Below are 25,481 nucleotides of genomic sequence, written 5' to 3'. Positions count from 1 at the left end.
AAAACCTTTATTCTGTTTTTAATAATTCAGCTTTTAGTATATATACAGGAGGTCCATGCACAGGTTCGTTACATGGGTATATTACATGATGCTGAGGTCAGGGGTGCAACTGAGCCCATCAGTCAGGTAGTCAGCATAGTGCCCAATAGTTATTTTTCAGTCCTTGACCCCTGCCTCCTTCCCTCCCCATTCTTGTGGTCCCAGTTTCTATTGTTGCCATCTTTATTTGCCATACTTAACCAACTTTATTACCTGCCATCCTCAACACAAACCGTCCTCAGGCCATTCTCCTCTTTCTCCCAGAAAAATAACACACTCATTGCTGCCTCCAGGCCCTCACATGTATGTTTCCCTCAACAGGAATGTCTTTCCTCTGCCCTCAGCCAGTTGAAATCCTGCAGCCGCCTCGAGGGCTATGTAAGGCCACGTGTGCCACGAAGCCTGTCTTCACCGCATTGGTCCCCACCAGTTCCTCCCTTCTGATCTTTCATGGATGGTCATACACACCTATGTGGAGAGGGCTTGTTGATATCCACACAGTTCATCACTTGCAATGATTCTTACACAGCTATAGAACGCTATACTTGCCACTTGCACACATATTGCTTCATTTATTCCTCTCAGCACCTCTGCAACATTGGGAAATTAGAGAGTATTTTTTTTTACAGATGAGAAAACTCAGGCCCAAAGTTAAGAAACTTGGTCAAGGTCATACAATAAGTTAGGAGGAAAGGCGTTCTTGAATTTGCATTTTCTTTCTCCAGTTCCAGTACTCAGTTTGGGACTCCACTGCTACCGATATTATTTCATATGTATCCCGTTAGCAATACACATCAGGTGACCGGAAATCCTGGTTTGCACAGGAATGTGCTGGCTTACTCCTGTCGTCCTGGCTTTATTATTATTATTATTATTATTATTTTTGAGACGGAGTTACATACTGTCACCCAGGCTGGAGTGCAGTGATGCAATCTCAGTTTACTGCAAACTCTGCTGCCCGAGTTCAAGCAGTTCTCCTGCCTCAGCCTCCCAAGTAGCTGGGATTACAGGTGCCTGCCACCTCATCCAGCTGTTTTGTAGTTTTAGTAGAGATGGGGTTTCACCATCTTGAACAGGCTGGTCTTGAACTCCTGACCTCATGATCACCCCCGCCCTTAGCCTCCCAAAGTTCTGGGATTACAGGAATGAGCCACTGCGCCCAGCCCTGGCTTAATTATTAATAGCACCCGCTTTGACTCTCAGAAGTGTCTTGGTTTGCATGATAAGTAATATAGTTACCCAAGCTGCATGGCAAGCCCAGAGTTGGTTTTCAGTAAATTCTTGACTGAGTCACTGGAGATTCTCAAGCCTGATCTCTATCCCATTTCTTTTGCTTGTGTGTGGGGTTAGCAGCTCTATGACCTGATGACTATGGCTTTCAAATATCAAGTATTGCTGTGTCCCCGACCCAAGGATGTGCTGCTGGTCACTTTCAATCATTTAGATACCATCAAGGGATTCATCCGAGACTCCCCAACCATCCTGCAGCAAGTGGACGAGACTTTCCGGCAGCTGATAGAAGTAAGAGTGCCATCAGTTTCTTGCCTCTCAGCCCCAGTACTTTTTTTCATCCCTCTGTTAAGAACAGGTAGATTCTATGACACGAAGAACAGGATGAGGAATGGCAAAGCCTGCCACTCTCCCAGAATGTTCTGAAAATCTATCTGTGTCCATTTGGTAATGTAATAGGGATCATCTTACACCCTCTTAACTGTAGCCTTCGCAGTTGAAAAAGCAATCATACAGAGCATAGCCATTTTCTCCTCACTTCTCTGAAAAGGAGTTGGTGGTGGATGTTCTGCTAAATCTTGGGGAACAGCCTCTCCAGGTCTGTGGAAAATGGGAGAGAGGAAGCATACCCTTGCTCAGGTGTGGGTAACAGGCTTTGTCACCCTAGTGAGGGAGCACTGCTGGTCCTCCTGCTGCCCCTCCTGCCCAGCAGCCCAGTCCTCTCCTTGCCTATCTGGCTCCCATCCCTGAGCGCCCACCCGCCCCGCCTGTGTGTACTACTCATCCCTCTTTGAAAGTGAAGTTCTACTTTCTGCTTGCCTTTGGCAGATATATGGTGGTCTTTCTGCAGGGGAGTTCCAGCTGATCCGGCAGACGCTCCTCATCTTCTTCCAAGACCTGCACATCCGAGTAAGTCAATGGGCGGCCCTGGGAACACCCAGGAGCTGCTGTACCAGAAAAACAACCCCTGGAAGACAAAGACAGAGATTTTGACCAGTTAGTGATGTCCTCAGGGTTTGCCTCCCTAATGATAAAGATATTGTTAATAAATCTCAGCAGTTTTTAAATGGACCAAGGAAGACAGTGATGCTGCCATTCTTTTCTGATTACCTTGTGAGTTTCTTTGAAATATGGTTTATTGTGTTACTTCTCCAGAGGAAATGTGCTTTCAAGTCACCATCTGCAAAACTGTTTCTTGAGCTTTATTCTTCTTGACTGCTCCAGTATATGACACTGTCAGGAGGCTGCCCCTACTCCGTGGAACTCTCACCTTTCCAGGTCTTTCATGGTTCCGTACCATCCTGGCTTTCCCTTCCCTTCCCTCTCCCATCTCAATGCCTTTTACTCCTTCCTCTCCCTCCACCTGGCTCCAAACCTTCCTCCTGTCTCTACCTACCTCCTGCTAATTAGGGGTCTCCTTCCTTGCCCTGTTGTCTACCAACCTCCCTGCCTGTGCCTCCTGAGTCTAACCTCTAGTCTACCCTGGCCCCACCCCTGCCTTCCAGACCCATAACTCTACCACCTTGCTGCCAAAACTTCCCACCAGGATGCCCACCAGTGCCTACAACTTGATGTCTGTAGCTAAACTAATCTCCACAGTTCAGGTGCTGCCCTGACTTTCTCATTTCTTTTGAGGGCACCACCACCATTCTCCCACGCACTTGGCCCAGAACCAGAATGTCACCTTTGATTCCCCTTCCCTGATCTTCATCCAATTGCTTCTAAGACCCATAGAGTCGGCCGGGTGTGGTGGCTCATGCCTGTAATCCCAGCACTTTGGGAGGCCGAGGTGAGTGGATCACCTGAGGTCAGGAGTTCAAGACCAGCCTGGCTAACATGGTGAGACCCCATCTCTACTAAAACATAAAAATGGCCAGGCGAGGTGGCTCACGCGTATAATCCCAGCAGTTTGGGAGGCCGAGGCAGGTGGATCACCCGAGGGCAGGAATTCAAGACCAGCCTGGCCAAGACAGTGAAACACCGTCTCTAAAAAAATAAAAATGAGCTGGGCGTGGTGGTGAGTGCTTGTAGTATCAGCTACTTGGGAGGCTGAGGCAGGAGAATTGCTTGAACCCAGGAGGTGGAGGTTGCAGTGAGCCAGGATCACACTGCCGCACTCCAGCATGGGTGACAGAGTGAGACTCCATCTCAAAATAAAAAAGACCTATAGATTTGGCCTTGTGAATATCCACACCTTCTTTTCCTTTTTTTTTTGAGACAGTGTCTTTCTGTGTTTCCCAGGCTGGTCCCTAACTCTTGGGCTCAAGTGATCCTCTTCCCTCAGCCTCTCAAAGTGCTAGGATTACAGGTGTGAGCCACCATGCGCTGGCACTCCTTCCTCTCCATCTCTGTTGCCACCATCCTGGCTCAGGCCCTCATACTCTTGTGGGCTATGCTTCCCAACTGGCCCCTCTCCTCCTGCCACGACTGCATAGCCAGGCAATTCTACACTCAAACTTTTAAAAACACATTTTCTGGCCAGACACAGGGGCTCACGACTATAATCTTAGCACTTTGGGAGGCCAAGGTAGATGGATCACTTGAACCCGGGAGTCTGAGGTCAGCCTGGGCAACATGACAGACCCCATCTCTACCAAAAATACAAAATTAAGTGGGCATGGTGGTGCGTGTCTGTAATCCCAGCTATTTGGGAGGCCGAGGTGGGAGGATCACTTGAGCCCAGGAGGTCAAGGCTGCAGTGAGCCAAGATCATGCTACTGTGCTCCAGCCTGGGCTGAGACCCTGTCTCAAAAAACAAACAAACAAATAATAAAAATAAAATAAAAACACATTTCTGTAGCCTGGGTAACATGGTAAGACCCCATCTCTACAAAAATAGAAATTAGCCAGGCATGGTGGCATGCGCCTGTAGTCCCAGTTACTCTGGAGGCTAAGATGGGAGGACGGCTGCAATGAGCCATGATGAATCCACGATTCAGAGTAGATGTCAGAGTGAGACCCTGTCTCAAAAATCTGAGCTTCTGAATTTTGAACCTATCTCTCTTGGACAGGGCTTTGTTTCTTCCCACTATTTAACCACATGATATGGGAAGGATGGTATGATATGGTAAAACAAGCCCAGGCTCTGGACCCAGACCTGTTTCTCTTTTTTCTTTTTCTTTTCTTTTCTTTTTTTTTTTTTTTTTTTTTTTTGAAACAGGGTCTCACTTTGTTGTCCAGGCTGGAGTACAGTGGCACAGTTATGGATCACTGCAGCCTCAACCTCTTGGGCTCAAGTGATCTTGCACCTCAGCCTCTTGAGTAACTGGGACTACAGGAGCATGGCACCATGCCTGGCCAATTTTTTGTATTTTTTGTAGAGACAGGATCTTCCGATGTTGTCCAGGCTGGTCTTGAAATCCTGGGCTCAAGCGATCCACCTGCCTAGGCCTCCCAAAGTACTGGGATTACAAGTGTGAGCCACTGTGCCCAGCTTCACCTTTCTCTTTGAATCTCAACTCCAGAGCTGGGCATAGTGGTGAGTGCCTGTAGTCTAAACTACTTGGGATATTGAGGCAGGAGGATTACTTGAGCCCAGGAGTTCAAGACCATCCTGGGCAATATAGTGAGACTCTTGTCCTTAAAATAAATCTTTTTTTTTTTTTTTTTTTGAGACAGAGTTTCACTCTTGTTACCCAGGCTGGAGTACAATGGCGTGATCTCGGCTCACCGCAACCTCTGCCTCCTGGGTTCAGGCAATTCTCCTGCCTCAGCCTCCTGAGTAGCTGGGATTACAGGCACGCGCCACCATGCCCAGCTAGTTTTTTGTGTTTTTAGTAGAGATGGGATTTCACCATCTTGACCAGGATGGTCTCGATCTCTTGACCTCGTGATCCACCCACCTCGGCCTCCCAAAGTGCTGGGATTACAGGCTTGAGCCACCGCGCTCAGCAAAATAAATCTTTTTTGAGACAGAGTCTCACTCTGGAATGCAGTGGCATGATCTCAGCTCACTGCAACCTCCACCTCCTGGGTTCAAGTGATTCTCCTGCCTCAGCCTCCCAAACATCTGGGATTACAGGTGCCTGATACGACGCCCAACTAATTTTTGTATTTTTTTTTAATTTTGTATTTTTAACAGAGACGGGGTTTTACCATGTTGGTCAGGATGGTTTCAAACTCCTGACCTCAGGTGATCTGCTCACCTCAGCCTCGCCTCCCAAAGTGCTGGGATTACAGGTGTGAGCCACGGCACCTGTCCAAAATAAAAAATTTTTAATTAAGAAAATGAATAGGCCGGGCGCGGTGGCTCAAGCCTGTAATCCCAGCACTTTGGGAGGCCGAGGCGGGTGGATCACGAGGTCGAGAGATCGAGACCATCCTGGTCAACATGGTGAAACCCCGTCTCTACTAAAAATACTAAAAATTAGCTGTGCATGGTGGCGTGTGCCTGTAATCCGAGCTACTCAGGAGGCTGAGGCAGGAGAATTGCCTGAACCCAGGAGGCGGAGGTTGCGGTGAGCCGAGATCGCACCATTGCACTCCAGCCTGGGCAACAAGAGCGAAACTCCGTCTCAAAAAAAAAAAAAAAAAAAAAAGGCCGGGCGCGGTGGCTCAAGCCTGTAATCCCAGCACTTTGGGAGGCCGAGGCGGGTGGATCACGAGGTCAAGAGATCGAGACCATCCTGGTCAACACGGTGAAACCCCGTCTCTACTAAAAATACAAAAAATTAGCTGGGCATGGTGGCGCGTGCCTGTAATCCCAGCTACTCAGGAGGCTGAGGCAGGAGAATTGCCTGAACTCAGGAGGCGGAGGTTGCGGTGAGCCGAGATCGCGCCATTGCACTCCAGCCTGGGTAACAAGAGCGAAATTCCGTCTCAAAAAAAAAAAAAAAAAAAAAAGAAAAAAAAAAAAAAAGAAAATGAATAACAACTATAGGACTAGCTCCGTGACCTTGGGCGAATAACTTAACCCTTAGTGTCTTCATCTGAAAAATGAAAATTATAATAACTAATTTTGTTGGGAGGATTAACAGAAACAGCATACGTAACATATGTGTGTTTGTATATATAGAGAGAGTGCTTCTGGAAGCATATGCAAGAAAAGGTCATAGTGTTGCCTTCCAGGAGTGGGGAACTATATGGAAGACAGGAGGAGGAGAGACACTGACTCTTCATTATGTTTACCCTTTTGAGACTTTTGAATTTTGTACCTGGGCAAAATACAATTTTAAAAAAGGGGAAGCAGCTGGGCATGGTCATTCACACCTGTAATCCTAGCACTTTGGGAGGCCAAGGCGGGAGGATGACAAGGTCAGGAATTCAAGACCAGCCTGGCCAACATGGTGAAACCCCATCTCTACTAAAAAATAAAAAAATTAGCCGGGTGTGGTGGCAGATGCCTGCAATCCCAGCTACTCAGGGGGCTGAGGCAGAGAATTGCTTGAACCCAGGAGGCAGAGGTTGCAGTGAACCGAGATCATGCCACTTCACTCCAGCCTGGACAACAGAGCAAGACTCTGTCTCAAAAAAAAAAAAAGGGGTGGAGCCGGGCTCGGTGGCTCAAGCCTGTAATCCCAGCACTTTGGGAGGCTGAGGCGGGTGGATCACGAGGTCAAGAGATCGAGACCATCCTGGTCAACATGGTGAAACCCCGTCTCTACTAAAAATACAAAAAAAAAAATTAGCTGGGCATGGTGGCGTGTGCCTGTAATCCCAGCTACTCAGGAGGCTGAGGCAGGAGAATTGCCTGAACCCAGGAGACGGAGGTTGCAGTGAACCGAGATCGCGCCATTGCACTCCAGCCTGGGTAACAAGAGCGAAACTCCGTCTCAAAAAAAAACAAAAAAAGGGGTGGAAAGCAATGCAATATATTTAGTGCCTTATAATATTTCCCTTCCATGGACAAAGGAAGATAAATAGATTTTAATTCTGATGCCAATTTTATTTTCAACTCTCATGAATAATTGTATTTGCTATGGATGAAGCAATAATAACATCAATATAAATTAAGATCTCTGTCACTGAGTAAAATTAAAAAATGAAAGTGCAAATAAGATTAAGTTTTTCATTAAATATAAAATACCAATTTTGAAATATTAAAAATTCTGTATCATATTGTTATCAGGGCTGCATATTTGGGGATTATTTGATGGATTGGTGGTAACATAAACAGCCATATTGATTTCCTGATTCTGACAAGATAAAACTCATGATACTGAAAAGGCTTTCCTGGCCAGGAGCAGTGGCTCATACCTGCAACCCTAGCAGTTTAGGAGGCCCAGGCAGGCAGACTGCTTGAGCCCAGGAGTTTGAGACCAGCCTGAGTAACATGGTAAAACTGCATCTCTACAGAAAATTAGCCAACCATGGTGCACATCAGTAGTCCCAGCTACTCAGGAGGCTGAGGTGGGATGATCACCTCAGTCTGGGATGTTGAGGTTGGAGTGAGCTATGATCACACCACTACACTCCATCCTGGGGCACAGAGTGAGACTCCATCTCCAAAAACAAAAAGGCTTTCCCAATAATAAGGTAATAAAGCTGTACTAGAATTATTAAAATTTATTTATTGAGATGGAGTCTTGCTCTGTTGCCCGGGCTAGAGTGCAGTGTCGCGATCTCAGCTCACTGCAACCTCCACTTCCCAGGGTCAAGCAATTCTCCTGGCAACAGAGCGAGACTCTTCCTTTAAAAAAAATAAAAAAAAAAAAGGCCGAGCGCGGTGGCTCAAGCCTGTAATCCCAGCACTTTGGGAGGCCGAGGCGGGTGGATCACGAGGTCAAGAGATCGAGACCAACGTGGTCAACATGGTGAAAACCCGTCTCTACTAAAAATACAAAAAATTAGCTGGGCATGGTGGCGCGTGCCTGTAATCCCAGCTACTCAGGAGGCTGAGGAAGGAGAATTGCCTGAACCCAGGAGGCGGAGGTTGCGGTGAGCCGAGATCGCGCCATTGCACTCCAGCCTGGGTAACAAGAGCGAAACTCCGTCTCAAAAAATAAATAAATAAATACCGCAGGCAAGAAGGAAGGCAGGGAGACCAGACAGGAGGCTTCTGCAGGGGGGCAGAAAGGAAACGGTGAAGGCCTGCAGCGGGAGCAATAGCTGGGAGGAGAGGAAAGGCTTGGCAACTGAATAGATATGGGAAGGTGATGAGAGGGTGGCGCCTATTGCTAACTCGGGGACCTGGTGGTGCCATTCACTGAGATTGGGAACTCCAGAGGAGGGGCAGGTTGGGGAAGACAAATTCCCCCTGTTCTGAGCAGGGGGAATTTGAGGTGCATCCTAGGGAACCCATAGATGGAAATGTGTGACAGGCAATGGGACAGATGGGTCAGATGCCAGGGAAGGAAGGGGAGTGGGACCTTGAGATCTGGGAGCCATCAGCACAGAGTTGAGCCCTAGAGTTTGGGAGGAGACACAGCCACCTGGGAAAGGAAAAGGTAGAGGGAGAAGAAAAGGCCAGCAGAGGGGCTGGGCAAGCAGACAGACCCAGCAGTCCTCTCCAGCCACTGGCAGAACCTCAGGTCAAACACAGACACACACATGACCTAAATTGGTACATTTCAGATCTATCATGCCATAATCAACCTCATAAAATTAAGCTAACAGAGGGTCCAGCACCTATAAATATTCCCACTTCTCCCTCCAAATTTTCTTTCTCCCTTCCTGTCCTCACATCCCTTGTTCACAGAATTTCAAAGTTAAAAATGTCCTAACAGTCATCCCGCAAACCCTCTGACCAAACCAGTTTACACATTCCCCTGGAAAGGTAACTTGTACCTGCTCATCTCCATCTCTGAAGTGTCTCTATGCCCACCTTCTTCCTCCAGACTCAGCTCCGGACCCACAGTCATGCCTGCCTCCCCACAAACTCTCAGCATGCCTGCAATCATTCTCCTCAACAAGCTTCTATGCACCTGCTATGTAGCTTGTCCTGCTTTATAGTGTTATTTTTCTCTATTTTATGTTTGTTTCCTCTGTCCAAATAGACTTGTAATAATAAGAGTATTAGCTACCATTTAGTGAGCACTTACTATGTGTCAGGCTTTGCTTTTTATACATTGTCTGATTTAGTTGTCACAGTAACCCACCAAGTTATTGTCTATTATTATTATTACTATTATTCTATTATTATTGCTATTATTCTCCCCCATTTACCAAAGGGAAAACTGATGCACAAAAAGGTTGTGTAACTTACCAAAAACCAAGAAGTGGCCCATTCGATATTTAAGCCTAGAGAGTCTAACATCAGTATACCAAACTGCCAGCTTATGCTTTTTTTTTTTTTTTTTTTTTTTTTTTGAGACAGAGTCTCACTGTCACCCAGGCTGGAGTGCAGTGGCATGGTCTCGGCTCACTGCAACCTCCACTTCCTGGGTTCAAGCGATTCTTGTTCCTTGTGCTCCTGAGTAGCTGGGATTACAGGCATGGGCCACCATACCCTGCTAATGTTTGTATGTTTAGTAAAGACAGGGTTTCACGTTAGCCAGGATGATCTCAAACTCCTGACCTCAGATGATCTGCCCGCCTCAGTCCCCCAAAGTGCTGGGATCACAGGTGTGAGCAACCAGGCCCACCTAACATGCTTATTCTTGATTATATTACTAATATAAACTTATAGAATATTAGAGTTGAAGAGATTTTCAAGCTTATCTCTTATTTTATAGATAAGGAAGCCAAGACCCAGTAAGACTGATTAACTGCTACAGTCTTTCTGAGGTTTAATTTGTGAGTGACCAAAACCTCTACGTAGAGTACACAAACCCGGGAGGAGAAATAAATGTAATGTGTTTCCAGTCACATGAAAGACCCTCAAACTTGAATGCCAGCTGGATCCTCCCGCCCCAGCCCCATCCTTTTTTCTGTCCAGGTGGGTAAGATTCAGGCTCCAGAGCCAGAATCACAGGGGTTTGAATTCTCAGCTCTGCCCCTTACCAGCTGGCTGACCCTGAGGAGGCATCTTAACCTGTGAGCTGCCTCATCTAGAATGTAGCCATAATGATGTTCTTACAGCTCAAGACCTGCAGCTGCATGGAAAGTAAGCAGGGAACCACGGAATGGGGGTAGAATTTGGAGTCAACCTGGGTGTCGAATCCTGGCCCTGCCTCATTGCTGTCTGTGGGCAAGTCACTTCACTCTCGACTTTAGCTTTCTCGTCTTTCAAATAGGGGTAACATGACTCATCTGGTTTGCTGCACTGCTTAAAAGTAGTTCTGTTTGTAGCCGAGCACGGTGGCTCACACCTGTGTAATCCCAGCACTTTGGGAGGCTGAGGCAGGCAGATCATTTGAGCTCAGGAGTTCAAGCCTGGCCAACATGGTGAAACACCATCTCTACAAAAAATATAAAAATTAGCCAGGCACAGTGGCTCACACTTGTGGTCCCAGCTCCTTGAGGAGCTAAGAATCACGTGAGCTGGGTGGGGCTGAGGTTGCAGTGAGCCAAGATCATGCCACTGCACTCCAGTCTGGGTAACAAAGTGCATCCCTGTCTCAAAAAAAAAATAGTTCTGTTTGTTAAAATACAGTTAACTCTGCAAGTATAATTTTTTCTCCCTTTTTTTTTTTGTTTGTTTGGTTGGGGGATGGAGTCTCACTCTGTTGCCCAGGCTGGAGTGCAATGGTGTGATCTCGGCTCACTGCAACCCTGCCTCCCGGGTTCAAGTGATTTTCTTGCCTGAGTCTCCGGAGTAGCTGGGATTACAGGCACCTGCCACCACATCCGGCTAATTTTTTGTATTTTTAGTAGAGACGAGGGTTTTGCCATATTAGCCAGGCTGGTCTTGAACTTCTGACTTCAGGTGATCTGCTTGCCTCGGCCTCCCAAAGTGCTGGGATTACAGGTGTGAGCCACCGTGCCCAGCAGCTCCCTTCTTATTGTTATAAACTCATAGGTAATTTTCCCAAACGATTACATACTTTCCACCCTCAGGATATTGATGTCTATGAAAACATACCAAGAAAAATGACAATAAATGTATTTTTCCAGGTATCCATGTTTCTAAAGGACAAAGTTCAGAACAATAATGGTCGCTTTGTGTTGCCGGTGTCCGGGCCTGTTCCCTGGGGAACTGAACTTCCGGGACTCATCAGGTGAATTCCCAACACTGATCAGAGCTATGTTTGGGGTGCTAGGAAATCAGCACACGGGCCACACACAGAAAGCCACACTGCCAAGCCACTCAAGGTCTGCCCAGCCCTTTTCTTTCTTCAGTAAAACACAGCTGTTGAAGAAGTCGGGTTCTCGCCGGGCGCGGTGGCTCAAGCCTGTAATCCCAGCACTTTGGGAGGCCGAGGCAGGTGGATCACGAGGTCAAAAGATCGAGACCATCCTAGTCAACATGGTGAAACCCCGTCTCTACTAAAAATACAAAAAAAATTAGCTGGGCATGGTGATGCATGTCTGTAATCCCAGCTACTCAGGAGGCTGAGGCAGGAGAGTTGCTTGAACCCAGGAGGCGGAGGTTGCGGTGAGCCGAGATCGCGCCACTGCACTCCAGCCTGGGTAACAAGAGCGAAACTCCGTCTCATAAATAAATAAATAAATAAAGAGGTCGGGTTCTAATCCCTGCCTTGCCGCTTAGCAGAGGGACTTGAGGCAAGTTACCCAGTTACCCAGGACTAACTTCCTCATCTGTTAAATGGTTACTATGTGGATGAATAAGGTAAGAGTGCTCTAATGTGCTTACAAAGCAGTTGGCACATACGTATGCTCAGTAAATATTATTATTGTGGCTGGGCATGGTGGCTCATGCCTGTAATTCCAGCACTTTGGGAGGCTGAGGTGGGCGGATCACGAGGTCAGGAGTCCCAGACCAGCCTGGACAATATGGTGAAACCCCATCTCTACTAAAAATACAAAAATTAGCTGGGCGTGGTGGCACACAACTGTAATCCCAGCTACCTGGGAGGCTGAGGCAGGAGAATCACCTGAACCTGGGAGATAGAGGTTGCAGTGAGCTGCAATCACACCACTACAACCAGGGCGACAGAGTGAGACTGTCTCAAAAAAAAAAAAAAATGTATATATATATATATATATACACACACACACGTATATTATTATTGTATTATTATTATAACCAGCACCTTTATCTTGAAGGAGTGCATGAATTCCTTTTTGTTCTGTAGTATGAAGAATAAAGAAGCCTCTAGGACTACCTAAGCTTGGGGAACATTCCATCATGTCATACTTTGTATTGTAGAATGTTCAACAACAATGGTGAAGAAGTGAAGAGGATAGAGTTCAAGCACGGTGGAAACTATGTCCGTGCGCCCAAAGAAGGTTCTTTTGAACTTTATGGAGACCGAGTCCTGAAACTGGGAACTAACATGTAAGCAAATTCTCCTTCTCTGAGTGAATTCAAGTCCAAGAGAGGTCACTTCATTTTAAAAAACAGCCTGACTTCTGCTATCAAAATCCCTGCTGACAATAGGAGTAATTTCCCCTTAGATACACTGCATACAGAGACTCGACATTTCAGAGGGCACCCATCAAACATAAGGCAACTGAACAGAATGAAAAGATATATGATGTGAAATAGCCATGGAAGAGAACTAGCCAAAATCTGTGTTGCAGGCCGGGCGCGGTGGCTCAAACCTGTAATCCCAGCACTTTGGGAGGCCGAGGCGGGCGGATCACGAGGTCGAGAGATCGAGACCATCCTGGTCAACATGGTGAAACCCCGTCTCTACTAAAAATACAAAAAAACTAGCTGGGCGTGGTGGCGCATGCCTGTAATCCCAGCTACTCAGGAGGCTGAGGCAGGAGAATTGTCTGAGCCCAGGAGGCGGAGGTTGCGGTGAGCCGAGATCGCGCCATTGCACTCCAGCCTGGGTAACAAGAGCGAAACTCCGTCTCAAAAAAAAAAAAAAAAAAAAAATCTGTGTTGCAGTGGAAATCCAGAAAGACTTACCCTTTCTGTAAAGCTGCATGTCTTTTCAGTGACAAATGCTGCTCTTCACAAGAGGAGGCATTGCCAGCCAGCCTCCCCAGGTGTTTTTCTTTGGGAAGAAGTGAAATTTGAGTGGTTAACACTCACTTAGTTGCATTCTGTACCCACAGCACCTTTCTGGATGCTATTTAATTTAACAAAAGCTACAAACTATGCTTACAAGTTAGAGGGGAAGTCCATGGAAAGGGGCTGCATGATGTCACCATTTTCTGTTGTCACACCAGGTACAGCGTGAATCGGCCTGTGGAAACCCATATGTCTGGATCATCAAAGAACTTAGCCTCATGGACCCAGGTGAGCTTCTGCCTTCCCTTTCCCTACCCTCATAGCTTCTCTCTAGATACAGAGGTCTACATAAAGAGAGAGTGGGAGCTCATTAGATTTCGGAGCTAGCCGGCACTTCCCTTGTTGTTTGCAGTCTTCTCCATTCCACCTTGTAAGTACACAGGTTTTAATTGTAGCTTTTCATGGAGACTTCCAGTGATCTCACTAATTAGGTAACTTTAGGCGTGGCTCAGCCACCATAATTAGGGGGAACCACACACCAGGAGATGTGCAGTGGCATAGTACCAGTGCCATTAGGTCCGTGATGGCTGACATCAGCACTCGTGTGTATTCTGATCGTTAAAACATTTCTTTTTAATGTTTCCCTATACAGCACCGTGGTAGCTAAGTCGGAGTGGGGTTTCAGTTTCTCTGAATTCCATCTTTACAAGTTTTTGCTAAACTAGCTCCCAGGTAGCTGTAAGAGAGATCACAGAATATTAAAATATTCAACAAACATTTATTAAACTGCTTCTATGGGCTGGGGACCCAGGGACACAAAGCTGACGTAGATGTGGTCCCATCCTGAAGGGGCCTGTAGTACCCTGGGAAAGACGGCGATAGAAACAACTGGCACGAGGTGGAGGAAGGGCTGGCTGGGGATCCTGAGCAAAGTGCTGTGCCAGAGGAATGTGCTTCTGTCCAGTGGACGGGGATCAAGAAGGCGTTTCAGAGGCGGGGATACTGAAGTGGGGCTCCAGAGCAGGTAAACTGAAACAGCAGAGAGGGAGAAATGCGTACACGGACCGAGGTGACAGCGGGGCAGGAGTGTTCCCGGGAGGAGGGTGGCAGCATCTTCCGCAAGGCTCAAGTAATGGATCACAGCATCATGGAGGCTGCTGGCAGAGACCTGCCTGGACAAGGACACTGGGGCCTGAGCAGGAAGGGTCATAAGCTATTTGGACTTTGTTCTTTCGACAGGAAGCAGAGGGGTTTGTTTCAAGCCAGGGAGAAATGAGACAAAAACTGTATTTAGGTAACTGGTGGTGGAGTGAGGGGAGAGGCAGAACAGGGGAGGCCAGGTTAGAAGGAAGGGGCGCAGGATGAGGCCGGGTGAGGATGTGAGAGGAGGAAACGGACTCGAAGATGTGTTCCCGGCCTCACCACCCGAGGGCAGTGTGGCGGCACCTCTGGAAGAGACTAGACTGAGGTCACTCGTAAATGCTGAGGGAACCCGATTGACAGGAAAAGAAGCCGTACTCTTCTCCTTCAAGGAGTAAGGTAGTGAGAGGAGCAATGTGGCTTCCTGCCGCTTCCACTCATGAGGACAGTATGAAAATCTCTGGTTTGCAAAGTTGCTACATTCCCTCTGCTTCCGATGTGATTGTTTTGCTTTTGGTTAAGCCTGCTTTCTACGCTTTGTTTGGATCCAGAAATAATTTAAACAGCGATTGTTTCACCTTGTTTTATAATACCTACCTGTGTCTCTGGGGTTTTAGCAGGAAATGTGATCGCCTTCTTGTGGCTAAAAATCATGCAACTGTTTCTGCAGGAAAGCATTGCTCCAAACCCTCTTGCTAAAGAAGAGCTGAATTTCTTGGCCAGGCTAATGGGAGGGATGGAGATTAAGAAACCCAGCGGCCCTGAGCCTGGATTCCGGTTGAATCTCTTTACCTCCGATGAAGAAGAAGAGTATGTTTTAAACATGTTTCGTTAAAGACATATAAAAATCCACAGTGTGACAAGAACCCAAAATGACCATTACAAACCAGTGGCACTTATAAATATTTGTGTAAATATCACAAATAAAATACCGACAAATTCAGTAACCTAGCTAAAAAACCCACCAGGATGAAATGACCTGCACCTTCTGGAATCGTTCAACAAAAGAGGTAGTGTGTTTGGTGCGCACCTGTAGTCCCAGCTACCCAGGAGGTTGAGGCAGGAGCATCGCTTGAGCCCAGGAGTTTAAAGTTAAGCAAGCTATGGTTGTGTCACTGCATTCCAGCCTGGGTGACAGAGCCACACCCTGTCTCTAAAAAATAATAATAAAGAAAGCCATAATGGAGTTATAATGTTTTACTTATCAGAGCATGGCTGAATAAGCAGTGTTAGAAGCCAGGATGACCAGATTAAGACGGTGTGTTAAGAAACCAGAGTGAGGTCCAAGCTTGATTTCTCTGCATTAGACAGTATCATAGTATGACTCAAAACCAATAGCAATAGTAAATCAGCCGCAGTGATTTGCAGTGCTTACGGTTTACAGAGCACTTTTGCACGCATTATCTCGTGATCCTCCTCACAACCAAGTATTTGGGGTGGGTGTCGCCTTCTATTTCCCATTTATTGAACTATTAATAACTTCTTTTGTTTACTTCTGTGTGACAAGTACTATGTAAAGTCCTGGGGAGACAAAGATGGAGTATAAGACCTAGAGCCTGTCCTCAGGAAGCTCTCAGCTTAGTGGGAGAATGAATGTGTACATATATAGGTTATTTCAGTGCCGTGTCGTGAATGCTGTAATTGAGGACCATGACTGACTCTGCACTGGCAGACTGAAGGAGTCGGCATTTGATCTAGGTCTTGGAGTTTGCCAAGCAGAGGAAGGGAAGAAGCCTTCTTGGCAGAGCTTAGTATATGCAAAGTCACGGAGACATAAAAGAGCTTGACTTTCTAGATCGTAGGGCATACTGGTTGGAGATGGGGTAGAAAGTTTAAGAGAAATGGCAGAAGATGAGGCAGAAACAATAGGCAAGAGCCAGTTTGCCATGCTGGCAGGGAGAGAACCCTAACCTTGCACCCATTTTCTTTGCCGTCTCATCCAGACAAGCAGCGCTAACCAGGCCAGAAGAGTTATCCTATGAAGTTATCAACATACAAGCTACCCAGGTGCGTACAGGGGATTACACAGGGTCCATCTTATTACCTTCAGGTGAAGTGCAGTGGTTCAGTCTCGGCTCACTGCAACCTCTACCTCCCAGGTTTAAGCTATTCTCGTGCCTCAGCCTGCCTAGTAGCTGGGATTACAGGCACCTACCACTGCCCAGCTATTTTTTTCTTTTTTTCTTTTTTTCTCTTTTTTTGTATTTTTAGTAGAGATAGGGTTTCACCAAGTTGGCCAGGCTTGTCTTGAACCTTGATCTCAAGTGATCTGCTCAAAGTGCTGGGATTACAGAGGTGAGCCACTGTGCCCAGCCTCCCTTCCTCATCTTATATAACGCTGAACTTCAGAAACCCTCTTTTTCAAGCAGGAATCAGACTACAATATAGCTGTTACGTGCTGTATTGTCATTCCCCCTGCTGAAATTAAAGTTGTTTCTTAACTACACCTGTCTGCTATTCTGTAGCAGCCAGGGATGCTTGGTTACATACATGTTTATTAAGAAAAAAAAAAAAAACAGACGGTCTTCGTCTCTCTGATCAGCCTGTAACTACAGTCCCTTTTCTGACAAACAGGTGGGCAACTGAAGCATATCAGTGGTGGGACAAAAAACTAAGTTGCACTGCACAAAGAGGCGGCCTGCCAACACAGCCTCCTCATGCCCTTTTACCTCTCATTTCCCTAATAGGACCAGCAAAGGCGCGATGAGCTGGCTCGAATCATGGGGGAGTTTGAGATCACGGAGCAGCCAAGCCTGAGCACCAGCAAAGGGGACGATTTGCTCGCCATGATGGATGAATTATAGCTGTTCCGACAGGCGTCCTCTGCTCCCTGGGAGAGGCTGCTGGATGGTCACCCCTGGGGAATGCCCCAGGCCCAAAATGATGCTGCTAGTTTTCTAGTGAGTGAAGCCATTACATCTAGTTCTTGTTTATGTTGTAAGGAACTGTGCGCGTCTCCCTTGGGGAGCATTCTCTTTCAAAGGCACACACGTACACATATTTTTGGTGAAATATATTCTGACTTTTAAACTTGTCCTTTCCCATTTTATTCTTAATTCTGTGTCAACCACTGAAAGCCTCCAGAGCCATAGGCGTCAGCCCCCAGAGTGGGTAAGGGGTCACCCCCGCTGTCATTTTCAGGATTATATTTCAGCTTCCCTGTGGGGATCTATGAGGGCCTGTAAACATTAACAAAATCCTCGGTTTTCTGGGATATATTCTGCCTTGTAGGCAAGTTTGAAATCAATGACCGTTCGAGGCAGTTGCCATAAATAGAAAGGGCTCAGTGTAGAAGGACCTCTTCTCCCTGGCACGCCAGGAACCGTAACCGCAGACGCAGAGTAAGCAAGGCCACGACAGGGAACACTCAGCCCGCCCCAGGCAGGACATGCCAGTGTCTGTGCTTCCCCGCACATCCATCTATCCATGCAGATGTCAATGTGTCCCATACTGAGATATACCAAGAAAATAGTCTTTTTTTCAGCGTGTATGTACTTCTTACCCGCAGGGTCTCCCTCTACCCTGAGTGTGCTTGCCTTCTAAAGACACCCAGCAGGATGCTCTGTGACATCCACCTCTCCACGTCACCATGAGTCACCAAGCAGCACCCTAGGCTGGGTGCGTGGGAGGCACGTGTGGTGTGCCTCTTTCCGTTCCGCCTTCCAGCTGAGCCATTTTCCTGGGCAGGATCAGACTTTGCAGGATGCAGCAGGAGGCCAGGTCTCACTGGAATCCATGTAAAATGTCTCCAACCAGGGCTGCCCTTAGTGCTTCAGAAAGGCTTGGCAGCCCTCTGCCATAGGCCCCCTCCTGGGACTGAGGAACTGGCTGATTCAGGTCTATTCAGTCCTATGGAAGGAATTTCCAGAATGGCAGAGGGCCAGAGAGAAACTAAGTTGATCTGGTCATTGCCTGAGACAGGGCCAACTACAGGAACCTCTCCATCCCCTCACACCTGGGACGGATCAAGGTGAACATCATTCTAGAATGTAATGGAAGCTGCCCTTTGGTTTTTCCAAAGGCAAAGTGTTTGAATACAGAGCGTAAATCACCAAGGGCTGGGCACGGTGACTCACACCTGTAATCCCAGCATTTTGGGAGGCCTAGGCTGGCAGATCACCTGAGGTTGGGAGTTCAAGACCAGCCTGACCAACATGGAGAAACCCCATCTCTACTAAAAATACAAAATTAGCCAGGCATGGTGGCGCATGCCTGTAATCCTAGCTACTCGGGAAGCTGGAGAATCACTTGAACCTGGGAGGTGGAGGTTGTGGTGAGCCGAGATTGCACCATTGCATTCCAGCCTGGGCCACAAGAGGGAAACTCTATCCCCCAACCCAAAAAAAATGTAAATCACCAATTAAATGCTAATTGCTTCCTTCTCATTAAAGTTACACTTTCTTTTTTTTTTTTTTTTTTGAGACGGAGTTTCACTCTTGTTGCCCAGGCTGGAGTGCAATGGCGCCATCTCGGATCATCACAACCTCCGCCTCCTGGGTTCAGGCAATTCTCCTGCCTCAGCCTCCTGAGTAGCTGGGATTACAGGCACGCGCCACCATGCCCAGCTAATTTTTTGTATTTTTAGTAGAGACGGGGTTTCACCATGTTGACCGGGATGGTCTCGATCTCTCGACCTCGTGATCCACCCGCCTCGGCCTCCCAAAGTGCTGGGATTACAGGCTTGAGCCACCGCGCCCGGCCCAAAGTTACACTTTCTTACCTGTAAAGACACCCTCCCCCTCCACATACTCATGAATAAGTCTGCTGGGGAGAAGCATATTGTGCTATAAAACACCTGTTGGATCAAATGTACAACATGCCTTTGATTTTAGTCTCTTTTAAGCAATCTGGCCACGATTCGGGGGGCCTGACTGGGTGACAGATGAATGAGAAGATTCCAACCTGTTTTGAGTCTGGCTCCCATCTTGTTGTCACATATGGGAATGTCACTGCTCTGAGTGTGTCCTGGAGCCTTGGAGGTGGGCTGTGAGCAGCCGCCTCCCTCCACGGGTCCCAGAGCGATGCTGGTGATTTCAAACATCTGTCCTATCAGTAAATAAGATACAGATCTCTGGTACGACAGCTCTATGATAAGGCAATCTGTGAGTTTCATGTCTCCAGACTTGCACAGATGTTAAGAAAAACAAGTTTATTTGCATGGTGGTTCAGGACTTCCAGAGAAAGCATGGGAGTTGGTAGGAAGCAAAGTAGATAAAAAGTAGGAGATCAAGGCTGCAGTGAGCCACAATTGTGCTACTGTACTCTAGCCTGGGTGACAGAGTGGGACCCCATCTCAACAAAAATAAATAAAAATTTTGGCTGGGTGCAGTGGCTCACGCCTGTAATCCCAGCACTTTGGGAGGCCGAGGCGGGTAGATCACAAGGTCGAGAGATCGAGACCATCCCGGTCAACATGGTGAAACCCCGTCTCTACTAAAAATACAAAAAATTAGCTGGGCATGGTGGCACGTGCCTGTAATGCCAGCTACTCAGGAGGCTGAGGCAGGAGAAGTGCCTGAACCCAGGAGGCGGAGGTTGCAGTGAGCCGAGATCGCACCATTGCACTCCAGCCCTGGTAACAAGAGCAAAACTCCGTCTCAAAAAAAAGAATGGCATCCACCAATGTCCAGAGAACTTCAGGGGAAGGCATATGGTCAGAATCACAACACTGCACTCTGGCCCCATTCCTGCCCCCAGTTCACTATGTCATCTTGGACCACTAACCCTCACCACGCCTCAGTTCCCTTATCTATAAAAAAGAAAAAGAACTCAAACTCAGCTTGCCCAGATGAGCTCCTAAGTTTATTGCTTCCTAGGCCCTTCCCCAGGTGGGACCTGAGAATGGGAGTCTTACCCAGGCTGCCTTCCACCCCCTGCTTTGGGGTATATCTGCTGTCTTTCAACTCTTCTGAGACTGTCCTCAACTAAGTTTCCAACCATCCCACTCTTGTTCTTAGCATGTTAGAATGCCCTGTCGATTAAGTAAGACAACGCTGTAGAAAAGCCAAAAACCAGAGGACGTTAATGGCTCCCAGAAGAAAGAAGTAATAAAAATCGAGAGTGAAGGAGGAAGAAAAAAGGAAGAGAATGTATTTATCTCTGAATTCTAAGAAAGTCATCCCGTTGTTCCGGAAATACCAGGCGTTCGGTCTAGGTCCTGCTGCTCTCCGTACAGAAAGCCAATCACTGAGACAAGTATTGCCAAGGAAGAATGCTTTAATCAGGTGCTGCAGAGGAGACGGGAGCTCAGTCTCAAATCCATCTCCCTGATTGACTAAAACTAGGAGCTTACATAGCAGGGAACAAATGTAACAATGTGTAAGAAGGTAAGAATGAGGGAGGGGCAAGAGGGCATCTGGTGCCCCGATCTGTTAAAACACCTGTTGCATCAGATGTACAAAAAATGTCGTTGGTTTTAGTCTCTTTTAAGCAATCTGGCCACCATTCAGGGGGACCTGACTGGGTGACAGATAAATGGGAAGGTTCTGACCTATTTCGGTTCTCTGATCCTATTTTGAGAGGCCTGAAAGTCCTTTCCTGAAAAAGGAACTTAGACAAAACAAATACAAGTTTCAAGCTTTAGCAGCAGAAGTGAAGAGGGAGACTCAGGCATCTCAGATCAACTTCCCTTTTCCTAAGACTGTAAACTTCCCCTTTTCATTCCTAAGACTGTAAACCGAAGCCCTTTTCATATGTAATTCCTAAGACTGTAAACAGAGACCCTTTCCATATGTTAAGCTATGAACCTAAGATTCTTCCACCTGTAACATCTAAAGTATAAGCCTATACAAAGAAGGAACGTTCTTTTGTTAGGAGAGCTTGGATATTAGGCAAATATGCCACCTGGCTCCCGGCCGAATAAACTCCTTCCTCCAATATTTGGTGTCCAAGAGATCTGTTTCCCACGGCCGCTCCTGCAACAGAAGGATCAATGTTGATATTTATCCAAAAGATGGGCCCATTTCACCTGTAGTCCCAATAAGCAGCTAATGATTTTTATTGAATTTATTTTTGAAATGAGGTCTCATTCTGTCACCCAGGCTGGAGTGTAATGGCACAATCATGGCTGGCTGCAGCCTCAACCTCCTCAAGCAATCCTCCCACTTCGGCCTCCCAAATTAACTGGGATTACAGATAGGCACATGCCATCACACCTGGCTAATTAATTTTTTTGTAGAGACAAGGTCTCACTATGCTGCCCAGGCTGATCTCAAACTCCTGGCTCAAGCAATTCTTCTGCCTCAGCCTCCCAAAATGTTGGGATTGCAGGCATGAGCCACCACGCCCAACCTTATAACAATTTTTTTTTTTCTTTTTTAGACTGAGTCTTGCTCTGTAGCCCGAAATGGAGTGCAGTGGCACGATCTCAGCTCACTGTAACCTCCACCTCCTGGGTTCAAACAATTCTGCCTCAGCCTCCTGAGTAGTTGGGACTACAGGCGTGTGTCATCACACCTGGCTAATGTTTTTTTTTGTTTGTTGTTTTTTTTTTTTGAGATGGAGTTTCGCTCTTGTTACCCAGGCTGGAGTGCAATGGCACGATCTCTGCTCACTGCAACCTCCGCCTCCCGGGTTCAGGCAATTCTCCTGCCTCAGCCTCCTGAGTAGCTGGGATTACAGGCACGCACCACCATGCCCAGCTAATTTTTGTATTTTTAGTAGAGACGGGGTTTCACCACGTTGACCAGGATGGTCTCGATCTCTTGACCTCGTGATCCACCCGCCTCGGCCTCCCAAAGTGCTGGGATTACAGGCATGAGCCACCGCGCCCGGCCTGTTTTGTTTTTTTTTAGTAGAGATGGTGTTTCACCGAGTTAGCCAGGATGGTCTCGATCTTCTGACCTCATGATCTGCCCCCAAAGTGCTGGGATTACAGGTGTGAGCCACCTTGCCTGGCTATTTGTTTTATGTTGATTAATATTTCATGTGCCCCTCATCACTCCTCTCAACTTCAAGTATATTTGGCTTCAGGTGTATCTGAGTGGTTGCTGAGGCTCTCTCGTACAAATGTGCCCAGCTGAGGCAGGACAACAGGGTCTAGAGGCAGGAACCTAAGGCCAACTTGCACTGACTTCCGAGAACTGAATCAAAACAAAACCCCACCTCTCCACGCCCAAGTAAGGAAAGGATCAGAAGCCACTCCCGAAGCCACTCCCTTTAAAACCCCGCCTTTCCACTGCCTCACAGATGAAAAATGGAAAGTACCTCTAATTGGTCCCCTCCCACAACCAATCAGACTGGTCATGGGCCAGGTTGTCATTTACATAAGGTGTAACCAAGTAACCACTGGGAAACCTCTAAAGGGTACTTAAACCCCAGAAAATTCTGTAACCAAGGCTCTTCAGCGGCTTGCTAAAGCCTACTCCCACTCTACAGAGTGTACTCTTGTGCTTTTGTTAAATCTGTGCTTTTGCTTCATTCTCTTGTTGCTTTCTTTGTGCATTTTGTCCAGTTCTTTGTTCAAAATGCCAAAAACCTGGACCACTCATTGTCAAGACCCTCAACCAGTAACACAGCTCCTCCTTCGGCCCCTGCTTCTCAGGGGCTGCTTCCCTCCATCGTCATCGTTGTCATTCTCCTCTGTCCTTCACCAGCTTCTTGGCCATGGGGCCAGCACTGCACCACACAGCTCCCGACCCTCAGGTCCTCAGGTGCCAACATTGCTAATAATAGATCCAACAGCCATTTCTCATCGCATCTCAACCAGTCTGATTGGTTGTGGGAGGGGACCAATTAGAGGTACTTTCCATTTTTCATCTGTGAGGCAGTGGAAAGGCGGGGAGAAAAGGGAGTGGCTTCTAATCCTTCCCTTACTTGGGCGTGCAGAGGTGGGGTTTTGTTTTGATTCAGTTCTCGGAAGGCAGCGCAAATTGGCCTTAGGTTCCTTGGCTTTTTGGTTTTTTGTTTTGTTTTTGAAACAGGGTCTCACTCTGTTGCCCAGGCTGGAGTGCAATGGCACAATCATAGCTCATGGAGCCTCCAAACTCCTGGGCTCAAGTGATCCTCCCACCTAGGCCTCCCAAAGTGCTGGGATTACAGGCGTGAGTCACCATACCTGGCTCCTTGGCTTTTGAAAAGCTCTTGGCCCTGCTAAACACCCTTTTCTTCCTAAAACCCTCTCAGTCGTTCACCTTGGTGGCTCTAATCACATCACTTTCTGACCTTACGTCCTCTCTTTTCCTCAGTGCCTTCTGATTGAGGACTGCTCTGTGTGGATACAGAGTTCAGCGCAGTCATTTTATAAAGTCTGTCAAAATAGCCACGTCAATGGCAGAGGATCATTATTTCATCCCTGGCTGTTTCCCCACTCCTTCCCCTTACCTCTCACTCTCACTCCATTTCTCATTCTCAGCCTATTCCTTACTCTCATCCCATTGCTGATCCCAGTGTCTGATGCACCCAGCAGGGCTTGGTTCATACCCCTTTTGCAAGTTCTTCTGCATCACTTATTTTTCAAAGATGTCACTACCTTCAACCATTACCTCTGTGCTGTCATCCCCATGCCCACCTGTGCTGCAGGCTCTCTTTCCTTGGATGGTCCACATCACATCACACCCCAGTGTCTGAAAATGCAGTCATTTTCATTGATTTAGTGCATTTACTTCACTTTCAAAAGGCATGAAGAGGCTGGGCATTGGAGGCTCATGCCTGTAATCCCAGCACTTTGGGAGGCTGAGGCAGGCAGGTCACCTGAGGTTAGGAGTTCAAGACCAGCCTGTGGTGAAACCCTGTCTCTACTAAAAACACAAAAATTAGCCGGGTGTGGTGGCACACACCTGTAGCCCCAGCTACTCAGGAGGCTGAGGCAGGAGGATCGCTTGAACCCGGCAGGAGGTGAAGGTTGCAGTGAGCCAAGATTGCACCACTGAAATGCAGCCTGGGTGACAGAGTGAGACTCCATCTCAAAAAAAAAAAAAAAAAAAAAAAAAAAGAAGAAATTTTTTAAATTAAATATAATTCAAAATAAGACAGTTGGGCCGGGCATGGTGGCTCAAGCCTGTAATCCCAGCACTTTGGGAGGCCAAGGCAGGTGGATCACGAGGTCGAGAGATTGAGACCATCCTGGTCAACATGGTGAAACCCCGTCTCTACTAAAAATACAAAAAATTAGCTGGGCATGGTGGCGCGTGCCTGTAATCCCAGCTACTCAGGAGGCTGAGGCAGGAGAATTGCCTGAACCCAGGAGGCGGAGGTTGTGATGATCCGAGATGGCGCCATTGCACTCCAGCCTGGGTAACAAGAGCGAAACTCCGTCTCAAAAAAAAAAAAAAAAAAAAAAAAGACAGTCATAGAAAAGAACTAGAAACAGCTGCCAGAATAAGTGTCTAAGTGTCTTTCTCCCTTCTAAGAACAAACAAAATGACGATGCTCATATTTGACATTCGTGCATTGGATTCCCTTCTGAATGAATAAAAAGGAAAGGGTTTCGTATAATTCCTAATGGGTGTGTGTTGTTTCTCCTTTTTTTTTTTTTTTTTTTTTTTGAGACGGAGTTTTCGCTCTTGTTACCCAGGCTGGAGTGCAATGGCGCGATCTTGGCTCACCGCAACCTCCGCCTCCTGGGTTCAGGCAATTCTCCTGCCTCAGCCTCCTGAGTAGCTGGGATTACAGGCACACGCCACCATGCCCAGCTAATTTTTTGTATTTTTAGTAGAGACGGGGTTTCACCATGTTGACCAGGATGGTCTCGATCTCTTGACCTCATGATCCACCCGCCTCGGCCTCCCAAAGTGCTGGGATTACAGGCTTGAGCCACCGCGCCCGGCCTTGGTGTGTGTTGTTTTTTATGCTACCGTTTGTAAACTGTAATTGTGGTTTTCCTTTTTTTTTTTTTTTTTTTTTTTTTTTTTTTTTTTTGAGACGGAGTTTTGCTCTTGTTACCCAGGCTGGAGTGCAATGGCACGATCTTGGCTCACCACAACCTCCACCTCCTGGGTTCAGGCAATTCTCTTGCCTCAGCCTCCTGAGTAGCTGGGATTACAGGCACGCACCACCATGCCCAGCTAATTTTTTGTGTTTTTAGTAGAGACGGGGTTTCACCATGTTGACCAGGATGGTCTTGATCTCTTGACCTCGTGATCCACCTGCCTCAGCCTCCCAGAGTGCTGGGATTACAGGCTTGAGCCACCACGCCCAGCCAATTTCCCATTTTATTGTCATAATTGGA

The 25,481-nt window shown here is 47.2% G+C and overlaps 1 protein-coding gene and 1 non-coding gene across 5 annotated transcripts in view; both read left to right on the top strand.

Annotated features, from left to right (window-relative positions):
- Positions 1-17,348, top strand: part of OSCP1 (organic solute carrier partner 1) — a 37,182-nt gene extending 19,834 nt beyond the window's left edge. For 2 of the 4 annotated variants that reach the window (XM_074380528.1, XM_010348071.2), the window contains 8 exons: positions 1,390-1,560; positions 2,098-2,178; positions 11,203-11,306; positions 12,419-12,547; positions 13,393-13,462; positions 14,985-15,124; positions 16,258-16,321; positions 17,002-17,348. In XM_074380528.1, coding sequence (XP_074236629.1) covers positions 1,390-1,560; positions 2,098-2,178; positions 11,203-11,306; positions 12,419-12,547; positions 13,393-13,462; positions 14,985-15,124; positions 16,258-16,321; positions 17,002-17,118 — 876 coding nt within the window. In that variant the 3' untranslated portion in view covers positions 17,119-17,348. The remainder of the gene's footprint in view (positions 1-1,389; positions 1,561-2,097; positions 2,179-11,202; positions 11,307-12,418; positions 12,548-13,392; positions 13,463-14,984; positions 15,125-16,257; positions 16,322-17,001) is intronic. The other 2 variants (XM_003937495.4, XM_074380527.1) reach the window with 1 other exon arrangement.
- Positions 16,678-16,806, top strand: LOC120366211 (small nucleolar RNA SNORA63). The gene has a single exon (XR_005580947.1). It is a non-coding gene; the product is annotated as a small nucleolar RNA SNORA63 (small nucleolar RNA).
- Positions 17,349-25,481: the final 8,133 nt, after the last annotated feature.

This window comes from Saimiri boliviensis, chromosome 11 (genome assembly GCF_048565385.1).
Source record: "Saimiri boliviensis isolate mSaiBol1 chromosome 11, mSaiBol1.pri, whole genome shotgun sequence".
In the NCBI taxonomy this organism is placed as follows: Eukaryota; Metazoa; Chordata; class Mammalia; order Primates; family Cebidae; genus Saimiri; species Saimiri boliviensis.
This window is presented reverse-complemented; position numbering and strand designations above follow the sequence as displayed.